This window comes from Penicillium odoratum (assembly GCF_028828045.1).
Source record: "Penicillium odoratum strain IBT 22623 chromosome Unknown utg000005l_segment0_segment0, whole genome shotgun sequence".
In the NCBI taxonomy this organism is placed as follows: Eukaryota; Fungi; Ascomycota; class Eurotiomycetes; order Eurotiales; family Aspergillaceae; genus Penicillium; species Penicillium odoratum.
Genome location: NW_026643147.1, coordinates 2,719,478 through 2,738,067, shown reverse-complemented (window position 1 = coordinate 2,738,067; position 18,590 = coordinate 2,719,478). Strand labels below are relative to the sequence as shown.

The following is an 18,590-nucleotide window of genomic DNA, read 5'->3' as shown; positions in this document are numbered from 1 at the left end:
ATTTTGAATGGGGATTACTACGTGCGTATACGTAGCTCGATATAAGGTTTCCTTTATGTTTGTGTGCGCTCGCGTGGGAGAATGTATTGGAACGATCATTTTACGTAACAATTATGTACCTAGATAACTGGCTAGACAATATCTGCTCTTATGAACTTAATTCTCCAAGCTCAAAACTTCTCCAGTACCTTCTCAGTCCAATCCCATAACTGTCCTGCTAACTGATCGTCCTTCGCAGTTTTATCCAACCGATCTTCATTCTGCCTCCCAACAGGCTCATAATACTTTCCACTCTTAACATCCCCACGCGCAGCCGTCGCCGCCCAACACTGATTATAAGCACCCTCCTCCGGCTTTAGCAGTTTCCCAGCGTTAGTGACATAAATAAGAGCCCTATCAAAAAACCCTTGCTTCCCCACCAAATCCGTCGCCACGACACCTGGATGAACAGGCACAGACAGTATACCCGGATACCTACGTGCCAGTTCACGCGCATAAAGCAGATTCGCAAGCTTACTCTGTCCATACCTGCGCCAAGGACCTGGAAATAGATGACTCTGGACAGTTTTCAAGTCATCGAAACCGACCCCTCCACTCGGATGGAGAAGAAGGCCCTGGGACGTGAGGATGATTATGCGCGCATCACCACCTCCTTTGGCAGTGTTTTCGAGCAGAGGGAGGAACTTGCGGATGAGAAGTGTGTGGCCAAGATGATTTGTCCCGAATTGCACTTCATATCCATCTACCGTGAGGCCAGGTGGTGACGCCATGATGCCGGCGTTGCACATCAAGATATCGAGGCGAGTTGTTTGGGAGGTGAATTTTTCGGCAGCTTCTTTTACGGACTGTAGGGATGCGAGATCACATTGGATGATTGTGAGTTCGGTTTTTGATCCGCTGGCGCGGATCTGATTTATGATTTTCTCGGCACTTTGAACATTTCGGCCGCTGATGTAGATGTGGGCGGCATTGTGCTTAGATAGATGGATTGCTGACTGAGCACCCAGGCCATTTGTTCCTGATTGTGTTAGATTAGTCTGTCGATTCTTGTGACTTTGTAGCTGTAGGTTGTTGGGCTTCATACCTCCAGTTATGAAGATTGTCTTGCCCGTGAGGTCAGGAATGTCATTCTGCGGATTGAAATTGAGGTCTGGCATTTTCTAAACACTTCATGTAATATTTTTATAGTATTATTTCAGTACTCTGTGATAATTTATGGATTCTTCTGTGATGAAGGGACGGAGTGGTTTGTCGAGTTAATCCGACGGCCATCCGTTGAACCGCATCCGGTCGCTAGGCCGACCTCTCAAGCATTTCCTATCTCAGTTAGGGTATATGTATCTTTACAAATTCTTTTGACCAAATCTTCGGAGCTTGAAGAGATTTTCTACCGTCACTCCCCTCCCTCCAAATTGGGAATCTGACGAAATGTTAAGAGTTCCACCCCGTCATCGTACAAATAATTTTCTGCGACTTTTATTGCAACCCATGACAACTTTTTCAAATATCTTCTACTTATTCTCCTACTCGGTGTCCTATCCAGTATTTTCGTATTAATCCAACGGTCAAAGGTCTCCCTAAATATTTAAACAGTAATATAGAAAAGAAAGAGAAAAAAAGAGAAGAAAAGTCAACTGGTAGGAGAAGGGGAAAAAGCAAAAATCCGGTGGAGGTTTTGAACGTATGCCGAAAAGTCTGCGGTGTACCCAAGTAATAGAGGGGTAGATAGAGAGTGGTGGTAATACCCTCCCTTATGTTAAGTCCTATCTTCTACATTAGGTTGGGGTTGGGTAGGTAGACTAGGAAACCTAATCTAAGATAGAAGACTTATTAAAGCTTATATAAGTGATAGAGATCCCTAAGAAGGGTAAAATAGCTTCGATCTCAAGTAAGATAGAAGAGATAGAAGAGATTAAGCCTATTAGTTATACTAAGGAAGGTAAAGAGGAACTTAGGTAATTAGTAAGGGCTAGGTAGAGACGAAAGAGTGTTTTATCTGATGTTGACGAGGATAATAATAAAGATAATAATAGATTACCTATAATATAGCGCTAGATATATCAATTTAGACAGATAAGAAAGCGTCTAACGGTGTTGGACTACGAGATTAGGATTAGTTCGAACGTAATTAAATGAATGCTCACTTTTACTAAGGCATTACTAGATAAATACTAGAATTACTACATAAAAAAGCATTAATTATACTCCTAGTATTATAGGAATCTTGGCGGTAGACGGGTTCCCATAGGAGGGAATGGGAATTCCTATAGGAATACAGATGTCTAAACATACTAGTTGATAACATACCAGGTTCGAACTATGCTAATGAATACCTATTATTCCCGCATTCGGGACAAAAGTGGCGGTAGAGCATGACCAACAAAGTATTTGGGAATGTGAGAGTTAGAAAGGCCGATTAAGTCTCGATGACCTACCCACCACTAGCACGATAATAACTCAGTAGACGGGAAAAAAATATTGAATGACTAGCTAGTACAGCCTGAATCACACTCGTGAAGAGGAGCACGTGGAGCTCATCTTAACTACGTATAAGAGGTAAGGGCCGAAAGGATCAATAGGCTAGTAGTAGGAAGTATGATTTAATGAGATATGGTGAACTGAGTTGGTTGGGCGTTTAGGACAGAAGGAGGAAAGTCATGGGACAAATGAACATAGCTTTCTCATCTTGGTGAGTGGACGGTGTGAATAACTGAGAATGTATAATGAAGCCACCATTATATTGGAATGAAGGAATTTAAAGTATCCGTTGGAATAATGAGCCCTTATATGACAGCGGGATTGATTGATAGGCCGGTCGGTGCCGCGGAGAAGCGAGAATCCGATGCATTCCTGAAGTAAAGAATGGAGCGGGCAGTTAAATCTTTGAGACAAACTTTAGACTAACCTGCATGTGGCCGACCCATGCAACTATAAAAGGCGACCAACTTTCCACAGTCAGGCTTTAACAGTACATTTTATCCAGTGCCTTGGTCCAAAGAACGAAAATCACCTTCCTCCACTTGCTTTTGCCTGGGTGCCTACCACAAAGCCCTTCTTTTTCCAACAACAATGCATTTCTCAGCCGAGGTCCTCTCTCTCCTGACCCTAGGCACCATGGTTGCAGCCCAAGGAGCAGCCTGGACCAATCGCTGGGGGTATATCGGGTGCTACCCGTATTCATTCACCGGCTCGATCACCACCGCCGGCCCTAACGTCACTACTATTAACGAATGCGCAACCTACTGCGATAGCCTGCAAGGAAACCCCTTCGGCCCTTATTACTACTTTGGCGTTTCGACTCCGCTCGGAAACTTCACCCAAGGGGGTGAATTCTGCATATGCACCAGCAGCCCGAGTTCGTTGAGCCCAATGGACAATGGGCTTTGCAATAGTACTTGTCCTGGGCATACGGCAAAGAGGCCTCCGTATTGTGGTGGGTCCAACGGGGCGGATTATTTCTACCTGTCGATGTTTGCGTCAGTCTAAGTATGAGTAAGGAATAGTGAGTAAGGAATAGTTGGGAATGTATGTGAAAATTTTGATAGTTTCTTGCAGGTGGTAGGGAGTTGATCGAGATCGAGAATGATGGCTGGAATGGTTGATGGTATTTGTCTAATGTAACATGGCTTCTTTGTGTTCGTGATTTAAGTCTCGTTAAACAAACTCGAACTGGATGCGTTGGTTGGGGTTAGTTGGGGTGGTGCTGGCGTGGTGCTGACGTGCTGATGCCACCGGGGTTAAGGCTGCTTTCTCTCTATCTTATAGATCGGAAATGTAGAAGAAGTGGGAAGTGCATTATTCAGCGAGGAATCCATACAGCTTATAACAAAATATGACGAGCTAAGCGAATCAAAGAGCTGTTCGATTTCTACAATCAGGAAGAACTGTTCAAGCGCCTACTAACTGATAATTCATATCAACGCGTGCCGGCTTTATTGATATGTAACCATTTCCTATAGATAAGTCGACAATGAACGATAGAATATTAAATGCCAAACATAATTTATAGGAATGAAGAATGATATAATTTCTATTAGCGTAAATTCCTTAAGCATAGAGGGTAAAATTAGGGCGATAACTTGGAGCAGATTACTACCTATATAACGGTAAAGGTATCGAATAATAGATCTGAAGATTAGTCTGCGCCAAAACCCGCGAATAGGTTCTAGAATCAAAACCTAACCTAACCCAACGTGAGTTTTAGGTTTTGCTAGACTTTATCATAGGCCTATCTATAGATAAAGTCCCCTATCCATGGACCATTATCCACTATAGATAGGAACCTTTATCTATAATCTATAACTGGCATGCCTATAGGCCTTAAAAAGCCTATAGATACCTAAATTTACTAGTTTCTACCTGATTTTCTCCATATCTATAATTAATTCTATTATTTACCCCTATTTTAGTTAAAATGTATACTCTTACTACTATTCCAGTTATACTATCTTTAGTACTAAATTTACCTAAATAGTAAATTTTTAACTAATTCTAAGGTTGGAAGGCGTCCGCGAAGGTGGTATGGACTTGATGTATTGGAAAAATGAAAGTCATTCTACTGATTTTCCAGGGGGGTGACGGTAGAAAGTCTCAGCTTGAATACATCTCAGCTTGAATACAAGAAAGCCATAGGCAAAATTTGAATTGTGAAGAGAGAATATCCCCCCTTATGCCTCAGGCCAACATCCAGATATGCAATGTATGCATCCCCCCTACAACCACGAAATTGATTCCACTATTTTGAGTGCTTTGGCGGCCTACATAGATTCTGTCAACATAGTTTTATTGCAATAGATTTTATAGAGAATCACATTCTCTCTTATCAGTAGAAGGTGAAAGGTGTGTTTCGCACGCGCTTGCCAAAGATTCTTGGCTGGTGCTGCGCAGAATTGGTAATATCCACGTTTATAGCTCAGAATACAGAATTTTGTATTGCTAACCTAAAGTCCGGCGTGTCTTGGAGATGAAGACTTGTCATAGACAAGGATGACCATCTCTATACAGAGGTGGAAGCAGAAAAATAACGATAAAATAGAACATGACCGTGATACGAAAAAGAGAAAAAGGAAAAGAGAGCTAACATAACTATGTGAATCGGCGAAGAGTTGCCATCATTTCATCTGACAGCCTGCCACGAATGTGCTTCAACAAAAGGTCTGCGTGGGAATTCGGAGGTAGTCCCTCAAGGTCAAATATGTTAGACTCCTCATCACGCGCAACCTCCCACCTGGCCAGATCGTCCGCCATCTCACCGAGAGTAAGACTGGGTGGTATGCTTTCCCAATGGGGATACTTATCGTCCAGCCATTCTTCCGCTCTATGCTCCGGGAAACGGTGGTAATACTCCATGTGTTCACATGAGCAAATGTCATAGCTGGGTATAAAGTCCAGGTAACAAACATCGGGGACGTGGAGATGGACTCCTCGTCTTTCGAACCTCTCGTTAAAAAGGTTAAAGCTGTCTTCGTCGATGCACTCCATAGGGTAATCGTAGTGAGAAGAGAGCAGGGGTAGCTCGATAGTGAAATCTTTAAGGTTCGGAAGGTGACCGTTGTCGAGCTTTTCGAGCATCTGTGAAAATGGCTCCTCTGTCCCTTCATCCTCCTCCCAACGAAGTGTGAAGTTCTCAAGACTATACGGGAATGTGACATCATCGAGGGATGTAAATATGTGCTCTCCTTCCCAGGAGCCCGTCAAAGTATACGGCGTCACTGTAAGACAAGTCAGAGAGGTAAAGGATCTCAGATTGCTCCAGGTTTCATCTCCCCAGTAAATGTCCATATCAATAGACTCCAGGGAAGATTTTTGTGGCGCTAAAGCGTCTGAGAAGTCATTAACATCGCTAGCCTGGTCTTGTGGCCATTGTTTGGCTGAGATGCCTCTGTATGTGAAATTTTTCAATGCCCTCGGGAACTGGAAGCTTATGGAGATCCGAAGGATGAATTCTTGTGTTCAAGAGAACAAGTTCCTGTAATGATGTTGACCGGCGGTGTGGCCTCAGTTTCGACCGCCATATCAAAGTCTCGCTTTCGAAAACGCTATTTGTGATGCAAATCTTCTCCAGGGCTGGGTGCCAAAAGAGTGGCTCTATAAAAACGGCTTCTCCAATCTGGGCCTGGTCAGACAGGTAGTCACTCCCGATATGGCCTAAGCAACGTTAGAGTCAGTACTTAAGCCATGTGAAAAAGGAAAAGAAGAACACAGAGGTATAGACCTACAAGACCGAAGTGCTGGAAGAGCTAGAACATCAGGAAGGCGAGATTGGAACCACAGCGCTTGTTTCAGATCCTCAAAAACAAGCCCATCCGTGATACTCTGCGGGAAGAGGAATTTCCCCCATTTGGGCGGGAGTTCACCATGCCCGGTCTTTCGCATCAGAAACTCAAAAGGCTTGACTCGGTCCAATTCGTCCAAGTCTTCCTTGCAAGCACTCGTGCGCATTCTCATAACAAGAGACTCCAAATTCGGTAGCTGTGACAATACCTGATAGAACGCCACCGAGTCATCCGAGTATATTTTACAGCCTGTGTCATCGTCGTGGCGCACTTCCTGGACCAACGTACGGAGATGTGGACGCTCTTGCAGGGTGCGGGTAAACAGAGCACTTTCATGCGACGAGAAGAGCAGAACGGTCTTGTAAAGCATCCAATTAAGCCGTTTGTAAAAGGCGCGCGCTACACATGCCAGACCCTGGAGCCCGCGCGGATGTAGATCAATCAGGAGGTAATTGATGATCATCTCCCATATTTCCGGTGGGAGATTTGGGCAGCGTGGTGACTCATGTTGTATTTCGGACTTCATTTTGGACTTCATTGTGAAAGATTGTAAGAAAAAAATTGACAATTGGTGGGTAGTTGGCTTGTTTATTACCTAGGACCACCTTGTCTGCGACGCGTTTGTTTCCATCAATTCCAGATTCACAGCTCATCGCGGCAGGATACATACGAGCAAACGATTCGATGTATCACAATCGCTGGTTGCAATGAAAATGTACGGCAATTCGAGTTCTATTCTCCCTTTTGATTGGACATTTAAGTTTAATCAAACAGACTAGTATCTACCCAATACCCTTGGGCACTGCATCTAAAGCATCACGTTTGTACCGAGTAAGTTCGCGACCAGAGAGGCCATATTCTAGCCTGGAAAATGGGAAGTCCATGAGTTGAGAACAAAACTGCCCTGGCCGGATTTCTGAGTTTCTGTTTGAGCATTATGAGTCAGGGATCAAGGGTGAATAATTGCCAATTGGCAAGATGTTTGTTGTCGTCCCAGATGGAACTAGCTCGGAAATCATTCCTGTATGATATGGAGAAGAGATGAAATCTATTGAGTAGATGATACGGGCAATTGAGTGAATCACAAAAGTGGGTCAAAATATGTACAGATCATGATGCATCAGAGAGAAGACCGAATTACCATCCATCCAACGGAGTAAACTTCGCTTGAACACCATCCTTTGGTGAACTTGTCGCACCCATCTTCAACTCTAACTTGGCATCGGGGTATTTCAGCTCAAACTTAAAGCTGCCAACAAGCACAGCAATTAGACAAGCAAGTTCGGCCTTAGAAAATCCTTGCCCAATACAGGCACGGGGCCCGTGAAGGAAACTCAAGAATGCATAGTTGCTTGTAGCCCCACCAGTATTTGCTTTACCTGGACCCATCCATCGATCCGGATTGAACTTATCCGCATCAGGTCCCCAGAGCTCAGGCAAATGGTTCAGAAGCTCGGGTGAAAGAATTAGGATTGTGCCTTTAGGAATCGGCTGGCCGACCACTGATGTATCCTTGGTCGCTTCACGAACAGTGTTGGGGACAGATGGGTAGAACCGAAGTACCTCGTTGCAGACGGCATTCAGATAAGCGAGGTTGTCAATAGCAGCAGCGTCAATAGGTTCGGGATCTTCGACATTAATAGGGGGGAGATGAGTGCGAACTTCCTCGCGTAGGCGTTCTTGGACTTCGGGATTTTTACATAAAGCATAAACGGCCCACTGAAGAGCGCTTGCTGTGGTTTCGTGTCCCGCGGCCAAGAATGTCATCAATTGATCCAGGAGATTTTCTTCTTCAAAATTCCCACTTCGCATCGCGACCGAGATAATGTCAATGCCGGTGTTCTTCTTTTCATCCTCCACGTCGGCTTCCTTCTCCCGCAGCATTTGGCGGGCAGTCTCACGAATAACAAATCGACCTTCGGCGAAGGTCTTGTTTCGCGCGGTGGGGATTTTGTGAATGATCTTCATGTCTCCGAGCATCACACCGACCAGGAATAGGACGCGGGTGAAAGTACTCGGGCTGGTGAAGATCTTTTGGTAAGATTTGTAAAGGCGATTTTCTGGATTTTGTAGGGAATCAAAGTCGTGACCCATCCCAGCCAACCCGATAATGTCTAGGGTGGCGCGACTGGCATAGGTTCGCACTGTGATGGTATTGTCCTCATTTGGTCCTTTGGTTTCGACGTCACGGCGGATCAATTTGGCCATTTCAGTGCTCTTTTCCCAAAAAATGGGGTAGAGATCTTTGATGTGGCGGTAAGAAAATGCGGGCAATAGATTCTTGCGTTGGAACTATGTGATGATTAGATTTAGTCCCACATGAAAGGCTTTGGGGTGACATACCTTATGATCGTCGCCCTCGGCAAGTAGCACACCATCTCCAACAACGCGGCGCAAGTTTTGTTGTACAATGTTGGGTTTGGCAAAATCATACACCTTGGAATTCAGAACTTCGCTCAAGGCCTTAGGATTTGTTAAGACGACCCGCTCGAGCTGACCAACAATGTAGAATCGAAGCAGTCCGTCATTTGGAATGGTGGTGGCCCACTCATGAATCTGCTCGTGTGGAGTGTCAATCAAGCCTGAAGTTGAATTTCCCTTAAACCAGTGACGTTCCTAGAAGACGTTAGACAGACGGACAGAACCGACGCAGTGGAATTTACAAACTTACCGAGGGTGTGGGTAATTGTTTCAAAGGGGTGAAAAATCGAGGGTAAAGAAATAATTGATAAATGAGCTTGGATACTGTAATGATGGCGAAGAAGATGGCAAGTGTAATAGTTCTGGAGTTGTTGATGGTATAATCAGGCTTGAAGTAAACAGCAGCTGCCACGCCAAGGTACAGGATCTTGAAACCGTCGTTCAAGCCGGCCATTATGCTGATCGTTTAGAGCAAACACTGGCGGAATCCCAAGCCCACACTGATTGATCTAACTTCGCAAAGGTAATATGAGATGCTGCGATCTAGCCAGTTGGCCCCCAAATCAATGTCCCAAAACGTATGATGCGGCGCGAAGCAAGTGGGCCTGTCAAAAATGCAGGTCAAGCCTGAAAGAACAATTCGCTTGCAAGTTGTTTTTGCTGAGGCCTCAGACCGAGTGAAAAGCAAATTCAAAGGGCATTCATGTATGTTATAGGAATGAGCTTGAAGGCAGCGATATTTGAGGGAATCGTCATCGGCACGGGGACGGGATTGGTTCATCCCGAGACTCGCAATCTATACCCGATTGGGTTAGTACTACGTGGGGCTTGCGATCTAACGAATCTGCTGCCTCATTAAGCCAGGATTTTCCACCTTCCGCGAATCATTTAGAGTCCATTTCTGGCCCAATGTCCATTGAGGTTTCGTGTTGATACATAACTCATGGGATTAAAATTGTTATAGTGCACAGATCCAGTTTTCTTTATGGACGCAGAATTAAATGAAAAACCTTGCGACACTATACTAACATTCGCTACATAACTCGGCACATCGGCAACAGCCTCTAATTGACTAACCCCACTGTCTCGCCGCGCCCGAGCGTAAAGACCTGTCGTTAACTTTGTCACTCGGCTTCAAATCATGTTCAAATTATAGATCCCAGGAACTTCACTGCACCGACATCAGCACCAACACCAAACTCCATAAATCGTATTTAATAATCAAGTCCCATAAGACGATCGAATTCTCGAACAATTTCTTGCTTCATCTCCTCCGACAACTGCATTTTAATAGTCTGAGCATACCCATCTATAAGGCGAGCAATAACAATCGCCTTGCGAGTCTTTGCTCGAAACTTTGCTTCAATACTTCTCGCAATACCCTGCGACGGGTAAGCCCAGATCCCGATTCCGGCTGAAAGATTAATTATCAGTATGCGCGACAACATTCACTTTGATTGGTATCAATCGCGAAACACTTACCAGATGGGGCTTTTGTGGCAAGCCCAATAGCCCCTTTGGCTAATCCCCTCAACGCGCCCTGTCGTCCATCCTCTTGATATCCTTTCCAAGGATGCTTAACAAGGCCTGTGATACCTTCTTTCATACCACCCACGAAGTTCTTGGTACCGACTTTGGCTCCGGACTTCCAATCTGTAACGGTGCCGTAGTCTTTGGGCTTATCTCCGTAGACTTGTGATGCATTTCGGAATCCATCTGCCGCTGCAGTGGGGATATCGACGAGGACACCTTTGAAGTATCCCGTTGTGAATTTGCCGAAACTATTTAGTGACGCGCCTGCCATGTCTCCTGCTGTTGTTAACGGGCTTCTTGGACTGGCGGGGCGGTTGCTCTCAGTTTGATTTGTTGTGGATCTGGACCTTAGTGATGGAGTGCTCTCTGTTGATCCCCGTCGGTTTTGCTCAGATGCGGGCGATGATTTTGCACGCGTAAGCTCTTTGAACGGCTCGTATATCATTCCTGTGCTTGTTTTCAACATTCGAGTTCCTGTGGATATACCCGCGGATATCACGCCGGTTAATGGATCCCAACGACGGTTTTCGATAGTTATTGGGTTTATATCATGGCTGCCGAGTTGTCAGACAAGTCGGTGATTTCTAAGATATGGACATACCATTGGAGATTGTCGGTGTCTATCTTGGAGTACTCGATCAATGTCTGTACAGCCATCTTTGACAGATTCAGACTCCGTTTGCCCTTTCTATAGTTCCAGACTGCTACCTGATCTGGCAGGATCCTACAGCGCATCCGTTCCAAGGGAAGATTGCGGTGAAATGACTTCACAGCCTCATCGACACCGCATTCAGTATGCATCTTATTGGCCAGCTTTTGGGCAGCAGCTGCGGCCTCTGGTGTAAGGCAAAACTTGATAGCAGCAGTAAGATTATGAATTGTAAGAATCTCATGGGGAATAGGCTTCGGTCCTGCACCGGCGTTGGCGACCATGTCACCCCAGAAAGGTTGACTATAGTATATGAAATCAGTATCGGGATAATATAGGAGGGAGGGCGGATCGTACTCTCCAAAAAATGGCACAATGGCTGTCGGCTTTGCGTTTATCAAGCCACATGCCGTGGTACCAGCTCCGCCGTGATGAACAACCGCAGCCACATGCTGAAACAGCCATTCGTGTGGACAGTCACCAATATAGAAAATATTTTCGTCCTCCCCTCCATTCATATTACTCCAGCCTTTGGAGATAACAGCTCGCGCACCGCTGGCTCTGACTGCTTCTAGAACAGTGTCTATTAGGACTTCAGGCTCGTCCACCACGATACTTCCAAATCCAATGTATATTGGAGGAGATCCCAATAGCAGGAATTCTTGCAGTTCAGGGGATGGGTCGTATTGTGGAGGATCCCTAAAGAAGAATCCACAGACATCTGTGCAACTATTAATAACACTAGGAGGAGAGAAAAGAGTAGAATCATACATACCAACATAGGCTGGCCAATCCTGTGGCTTCGGTACCAAAGCAGGCGACCAACAGTAAGTAAATGGTATCTTCAATGATTCATGTAGCCCTGGGCCCTCCGTTGTCGGGATTGGGCCCAGGTCTATTGAAGCACGCCAGTTATTGACAACATCCGCCAGTCTAACCAAACAATGAGCATGATATCTCACTTCTCAAGGGTCCAGAAACAAGAACCCACCCTTGCCATGTAAGCCATTCCACCACGCCATAAGAAACCCAGCAATCAAGCCCTTTGTACTCCGGATCTGCAGTCAAGCTAGAGAGAGGATGTGGGAAAGACTTGGTACTGCTCCAGGGCATCGTAAACATCAAATGAACAGGAATACTTAGCGCCTGAGCGCAATGAATATGGGCAAAGCTGGGCGGATTAGCGATAATAGCATCCGCCACAAATGGTTCTTGAGTGTATGGATCATGTTCGATACAAGATCTCCAACAGCCTTCAAGCATTTCGCCCACCATAATCTTCTTTTTGCAAATTTCTCCCTCTCGCAAAGTTTGCATTTGAGGAAGAAGACCGGGATTTTTTACCATATATGCCATCAGATCTGCTGGGTTTCCTCCAATAGGGAAGAATTCAAGTCCGGAGCTGTGGATGAAATCGGCAAAGACACCATGTGTCGCGATGCGAACCCGGTGGCCATGTCTCTGTAAGGCATTGCCTAATGCGACAAATGGTTGTACATCTCCACGACTGCCCACTATTTGAATGACTATATTTAGTTTTAAATCAAATGGTGTTGATTGTGCAACTCTCTCGCGGTAATCACTGGATTCGCGACGAAGTTCTTGCTGATAATTGATGCTTTCAACAATTGCTCTGGCGACTGTTGATTCGAGGTTGACGTTGACACGACCGTTAGCTATGATGATTGTCAGTATTCAAATTTCAATATCCATGCGGCTAGATTGGAACCTGCCCTGGACAGACCCTGAGTCAGTGATTAGTTCGTTCTCCAAGGGTGAATACGGCGTAATTTCGGCCTCCCCTGACTCGTATTTTTCTCGTGAGCGATCTGACATCTTTGACTCTCAATTTTATATCGGAACACTCAATGAAGCATTGAAATGGGCCCAAACGATTAGAAACAAAACATCAGACGTCAACCTTGGATCAATCTCCCCGCAGCGATGTCATCGTGCATATTCTTAGTCAGCGAGAGCTTCGCCCCACGCTGAAGCTTGGGAAGGTTTGGCTGAACCAGTAAGAAGCAATTTACCATCTTATCATATCATGAGTCTTGGCGATTGAGCTTCTGTTCCGTCGTGTATCCGAATTCTACATGTAGCATTTATTTCCTTGCAGTCGATAAGAATTCAATCATTATGATAAACCAAACTTTCTCGATCATGCCTCATCACTGACTGAATATCTTGCTATATAGTGGGTCTACGCCATAGACCCTCGCTTCTTCAAGTAAACCCCGCCACCACGACTGCTAAATCCCCAGCGAATCTGGTTAGCCATAGAGATTTCAACATCTAGCTCATCAGCCCAAGCCCAAACCAGACTCGGATTCCTCTGGAATCCTCGACCAATGAGGACGAAATCCAGACCATCATTTTCCAAAAGACTATTCGCCAGGTGACCCGAGTCGATCATGCCTACCGAGCCGACCTTGAGCTTGTCTCCAACAGCTTCCTTCACCTTGATGGCAAAAGGTGCCTGGAAAGCCGGCTTAGCATGGATATGCTGCTTCTGATGATTTCCTCCGCTGCTAATATCCAGCACATCAACATTGCCACTGTCCGCCAGAGCTTTAGCAAGACGAACAGTATCCTCCACGCGCCAGCTAGGCTGGTCAGGCAAAGATTCTTCCAGCCAGTCCGTAGCCGAAATACGCAAAAAAACAGGCATATCTTTCGGAACATTGTCGCGAGTCAACTTCGCGGTCTCCAATGTCAATCGAATCCGATTCTCAAAGCTACCGCCATATTCATCAGTACGATGATTAGTGGCCGGCGACACAAAGCTCATGAGAAGATATCCATGCGCATTATGAATCTCAACAAAATCCACACCCGCTTTCACCGCTCGCTTAACGGCGGCCACCCAGTCCTTCTTGAACTGCTCAATATCATCCTTCGTCATGGCCTTGGGCGTGGGGAACCTGTCATTGAAGGGAACATCGCTCGGACCGATCACTTTATCCGGCCAACCACCCACTGCCTCTGTAGCTGTATCGGCCGCGCTCAACCAGGGAGCCACAGTGCTTGCCTTGCGTCCCGCATGGCCGACCTGGAGCCCTATGACGCCGTTCTGACTGTGGACAAATTCGACCACGCGGCTGAGCGGGGCGATCTGCGAGTCTTTCCAGAGACCGTGGTCTTGGGGCGTGATGCGGCCTTCGGGCTGAACTGCTGTTGCTTCGACCATCAGGAATCCTGGCCCGCGTTGGGCGATGCCGCCCAGGTGGGCCATGTGCCAGTCTGTCATGTGGCCATCATCGGCGCTGTATTGACATAGCGGTGAGAGCTATTGTAAATTTGGCATTAGAAACCCTTAAGAAAAAAAAAAAGATCGGAAAACAAGTTTACCCCGATGCGATTGTGGAAGGTCACGCCCCGCACTTTGAAGGGCTGGAAGAGCTTTGGTGGCTGTGTTCCATCGGACTGGGGAATCGCTGCGGATCCGGCGGGTGGGACTTGAGCGGGGGTGAAGTAGGAAATGCCCTCGGCGGGCTTGTTAACGATATCGGGAAGAGTGGATTGCGACATTTTGGTGGAGATCAAAAGGAAACTAGAAGATATTCCAATGTTGAAGATCAATTTTCAATGTTAGAAAGATGTGATAGAACGTCAATCGGCATTTTGTTCACTTTCTGCACGAGGCCAATGCTCCACCGGCTTATAAATGCAAAGCTCACCATCCCACATAACGTCTATTCAACGTCAATGAAACGTCAATTTATCGTCATTAAACTATGAGAGGTTACATGGTACCCTCGAGGCCTCGGATGAAAGCTGGAGCTTCAGCAGATGTGTGGGGTTTCTCGCAGAGGTTTACTAGTCTCATCCACGGTTTCGAGTCACGACCATACCCAGGGGTTAGATTGTGGAAGCACCGGAATTAAAGGTCAAGCAGCGACTTCGCTAGAATCTTCCAATATTTCTAATAAAATGACGACGACATAACCTCCGTACTTTTCTCTGTCAAAATTGAATGGACCTGCTAATTTCAATCCCTCGCCAATGGAAGTGACCTGCATTTACTCTGCCGTTACTTCCATACCATATTTTCCTCTACTCGCTGAAGTCCGACGGAGATGAAGGGGTTGGAAGTACCAGCACAATAAATACTAAGTCACTTAATTTAGTGGGTCCCAAATTGAATCACAAAGGTGGAGTCAAACAATGCCCTCAATTACATTCCAGTAGGTCACAATAATTACGTGTGATAACACCAGAATCTAGAGAAACTAACCCAACTGGTCGAAGTGATCCTTTGGGAATCATCACCCCTAAACCACAGCCACATTTTCCTCTACGTGTGTAGGATCAGTTGGGCGGCTACAGTGTGCCGTGGGTCAAGTTTCGGCGCTAACTTGTCCCTGAGTGAATGGTTGACAGAGTGCGCCGAGCGTTCGGCCCCATAATATTTGTGGGACATCAAGAAGAACTGGAGTTATCAGTTGGTTACCGCCAAACAGCTGCAGATCCAGTTTCAAAGACAAGTATAATTATAGATATTAAAAGAAAGGAAGAAAGAAGCGAAGTCAGCCATAGAGTACTTGGTTGAGTTCCCGTTTTGCTCCACCACCCGAGCCCTTTAGCAGATGTTTCATCTTCCCCCCCCCTTTACCCTTTCAATCTTTCAATCTCTGGATTTCTTCAATTCATTCACTGTCCTTTCACTTATTCCATTGTATTACCCTGTAGCCTCGCCTTGTTCGAGTCTGCCCATTCATTCATTCCAACCTTTTAAGCGCGCATTCTTTCTCCGCAATCCGATCGACGGCTGATCCTAATCCACCCCCTTTCTTGGCGCCATCACAGAGCGATTCGAACAATCCCACTTGGCGATCAACGCCCCGTGCTCATTGCTTCTAGGGCTGGATTGAATGCCATCCTGAAACACGTTTGCTTTGTCATTTCTACACCCGCCGTCGTTGTAGCCTCGCCAGCCCCCTAGCCTCTTTCAGACATGCGCCCTCCACGCGGTTAAGACACTCCCAGTCCCTCCTTTTCGCATCTGTGTCTTTTTTTCTATTCTCGATTTATCCTCTCCAGTGACTTCGCCCGGCTGGCCCGAGGAAGTCTACCCGCAAATCAGTCAATCTGCACCTTCGTTTCAACATCGCTCTTTGATTGCTTCCTGGCTGGTCCGGCTCCCCAAGTACAATGGGTTGCTCTGGTGATCGCGAAAAGGGTCCTGTAAAGCTGGAGGAGCAATGGGACTATGTGGTATGTCGCCTACCAAACCCCAACGAAGTCGATCTATATTGACCATTCTTAGAATCTTGATGACTTCAAATCCGATTCATGCTGGACACCTTTCTCATACATTTTTCTATGGATAATGCTCATCGTGTCGGTATCAGTCTATGGTGTCGACATTTTTACCGCTGTCAATCTTCTGGCATTTTCCCGTTGGTCTGGCCGCGTCGAACCTGCCATCCCCTTCAGAATCTCCCGTTGGATCTTTGCCGTATGCATCTTAGTGTCGCTCGCTCTTTTGGTGTACCGATGGATATTTGCAATCCGAGCAATGCGCTCTGGCAGTATTACCAAAAGTTACCTTGACCCGCTTGCCGTCCGCATTCAAAGTTTCCGTGTCATTGAAAAAAACGGCCGTGGATGGAAAAGGTTTCTGGTCTTTGCTGAGTTGACAAAAAGTAAGAAGGGAGCTGAGATTGTCGCCTTGTATACCTATTTCTCCTTCCAGTTCTGGATGAACACGATTTTTGCGGATGGGCCACGTCAAGTTCTCAATGCTATCACTCTGTACTCTGTCATGAAGCTGGATCTTCTTCCGGGAGGGAAGAACACCACAAGTGATGACAACAGCTCTGCCATTTTGCAATTCTTCAACAATATCAAGATTCTTGCTGAGGATAACAATCTCCAAGCTGTGGTCTTGTTTGGTATGCTCTTTACATTGATCATCTGGGTGCTGTCTGTTTTGAAGCTCGCCTCAGCAGTCATCCTTTACTTGATCTTTTTGTTTCACCACATCCCAGCCGAGGACGGATCCCTCAAGGCGTATTGCCGACGCAAGATTAGCACACGACTAACAGGAATTGTACGGCGCAAAGTCGACAAAGCCTTGGCAAAAGGTCTGCAACTACAAGACCGTGTACCGACCCGACCAGGTCTGGCAACCGCAGACTCCAAACCTACCCTGCCTACTATCGATATGGACAAGACCCCGGTTGTGACTACATTGTCGCGCAGCACTACCGAAACGACATTGCCTCCTTATACGCGCTCGAACTCCACTCGAACAGAAAGAATGCCAACTTTGCCGAATCTCGAAATGGACATCAAACCACCACTGACTCGGACTACGACCAAGTCCTCGGCCATATCGACCGACTCGGCCCCTTTGACTGCGAATGCGGCTCCAATGGGATACAGTCCTTTCGATCGCCAGCCAGCTCCAATACCCCCGGTTCCACCATTGCCTACCAGTGTACCGTCAAGGATGGGCTCTCACTCGCACCCCAACGGTAACCCTCCATACGCAAACGAACCTGATTACCCGTCTGGGTACCGGAATTTGACAGACTTCGGAGCACAGCCACCTCGCACGTACACTCCTGCTGATCCTTATGGCACATCGCCTCCCCACGTTGATACCTCCCATGGCTATTATGATCACTCGGATTCTGCTGGACATTACGATCGATACGGAGCTTCTGGTGATGTCTACGAAGATGACGAATTTGACAGCTATGCCACGCCTCCCATCCATGGACACAACCTTGCACAGCAAGGGTATCCTCAAGACGGATATCAAGCGAGATCCTATACTCCAGCCTCCGCTGCTGCGGACCGCTCTCAGGATCCATACCAGGCTAGATCATACACCCCCGCAAGCACAGGGGGAACATACCGCTCTGAGGATCCATATCAGGCTAGATCTTATACTCCGGCAAGCTCCACTGCGACTCGTCCGCCGGATGGATATCAGTCATATAGTCCTATCAATGCAACAGTGGGATCACAGTCCCAAGACGGATACCAGAATAGATCCTACACTCCTGCTAGTACGAGCTTACCCGACCCCCAAGATGCATGGCAGGATCGATCATACACTCCTGCAATCACCGCGGCAACGCCTCACCCAAGGAGTGCTCCACCACTTCGTACAATGACCCCAGCCAGCAGAACCACACCGGCTCCACAAACGGACCAGTCTATGCGACCGCCGCGAACGTTCAATCCCATGAGTTCAGAGAGCTCTGTACCTCCAACTACCGGGTACAAGGCCTTTAATCCCTCAACTTCACAAACACCCCAGCCTCGCATGCCCCGTGTTCCACCACCTGCAGGCTACCTGCCATTTACCCGAGCCAACACTGCGTCGCCATCGACAATGAACCGGAATGGCTCTCCTGCCGGATACTCATTTAATCGATCACACACCGACCAGTTCTGATGTCCCATATCAGAAGCCTATTACTACAAACTCTATTGCCCTCTTCATGATTAACTGCGGAATAGCTGGCTCTTCTGCACCTGATGACCGGGTTGCTTTTAATACCGTTCATGACTCGAGCTAGTCTCTTACAATGTTGCACATACCCCCTTATGATTCTGGCATATGCCTTGAGTCTTGTTAGATATGAAATAAATAAACTTGATCTATTGTTCACCAGTTCTTCTTTGAGAAAACTTCAGTCATAGACTTCGATGTCGTAATTGGCAGGAAACGACTGATGACCGACTAGAAAGTA

At 46.5% G+C, this 18,590-nt stretch overlaps 7 protein-coding genes across 7 annotated transcripts; 2 read left to right on the top strand and 5 right to left on the bottom strand.

Moving 5' to 3' along the window:
* Positions 1-170: 170 nt before the first annotated feature.
* On the bottom strand, positions 171-1,157 carry N7520_006559 (oxidoreductase, short-chain dehydrogenase/reductase family; the record flags this gene model as incomplete). The annotated part of the gene is made up of 2 exons (XM_057140493.1): positions 171-1,018; positions 1,085-1,157. The coding sequence occupies 2 exons, from the start codon at positions 1,155-1,157 to the stop codon at positions 171-173; spliced, it is 921 nt and encodes a 306-aa protein (XP_056994499.1).
* A 1,912-nt stretch (positions 1,158-3,069) lies between these two features.
* Positions 3,070-3,486, top strand: N7520_006558 (uncharacterized protein; the record flags this gene model as incomplete). The annotated part of the gene is made up of 1 exon (XM_057140492.1): positions 3,070-3,486. One exon carries the CDS (start codon positions 3,070-3,072, stop codon positions 3,484-3,486), a length of 417 nt encoding a protein of 138 aa, XP_056994498.1.
* A 1,599-nt stretch (positions 3,487-5,085) lies between these two features.
* N7520_006557 (uncharacterized protein) lies at positions 5,086-6,813 on the bottom strand (the record flags this gene model as incomplete). Its single annotated transcript, XM_057140491.1, has 3 exons — positions 5,086-5,881; positions 5,985-6,147; positions 6,219-6,813. 3 exons carry the CDS (start codon positions 6,811-6,813, stop codon positions 5,086-5,088), a joined length of 1,554 nt encoding a protein of 517 aa, XP_056994497.1.
* A 599-nt stretch (positions 6,814-7,412) lies between these two features.
* Positions 7,413-9,150, bottom strand: N7520_006556 (cytochrome P450; the record flags this gene model as incomplete). Its single annotated transcript, XM_057140490.1, has 3 exons — positions 7,413-8,567; positions 8,619-8,891; positions 8,947-9,150. The coding sequence occupies 3 exons, from the start codon at positions 9,148-9,150 to the stop codon at positions 7,413-7,415; spliced, it is 1,632 nt and encodes a 543-aa protein (XP_056994496.1).
* Positions 9,151-9,910: 760 nt separating this feature from the next.
* N7520_006555 (putative sterol glucosyltransferase) lies at positions 9,911-12,552 on the bottom strand (the record flags this gene model as incomplete). Its single annotated transcript, XM_057140489.1, has 5 exons — positions 9,911-10,110; positions 10,179-10,783; positions 10,831-11,599; positions 11,654-11,811; positions 11,870-12,552. Coding segments are annotated over 5 exons (2,415 nt in total), but the record flags the coding sequence as incomplete, so codon positions are not given.
* Positions 12,553-13,081: 529 nt separating this feature from the next.
* N7520_006554 (NADH:flavin oxidoreductase/NADH oxidase) lies at positions 13,082-14,409 on the bottom strand (the record flags this gene model as incomplete). Its single annotated transcript, XM_057140488.1, has 2 exons — positions 13,082-14,167; positions 14,230-14,409. The coding sequence occupies 2 exons, from the start codon at positions 14,407-14,409 to the stop codon at positions 13,082-13,084; spliced, it is 1,266 nt and encodes a 421-aa protein (XP_056994494.1).
* Positions 14,410-16,032: 1,623 nt separating this feature from the next.
* N7520_006553 (uncharacterized protein) lies at positions 16,033-18,292 on the top strand (the record flags this gene model as incomplete). The annotated part of the gene is made up of 2 exons (XM_057140487.1): positions 16,033-16,095; positions 16,148-18,292. 2 exons carry the CDS (start codon positions 16,033-16,035, stop codon positions 18,290-18,292), a joined length of 2,208 nt encoding a protein of 735 aa, XP_056994493.1.
* Between the last annotated feature and the right edge of the window lie 298 nt (positions 18,293-18,590).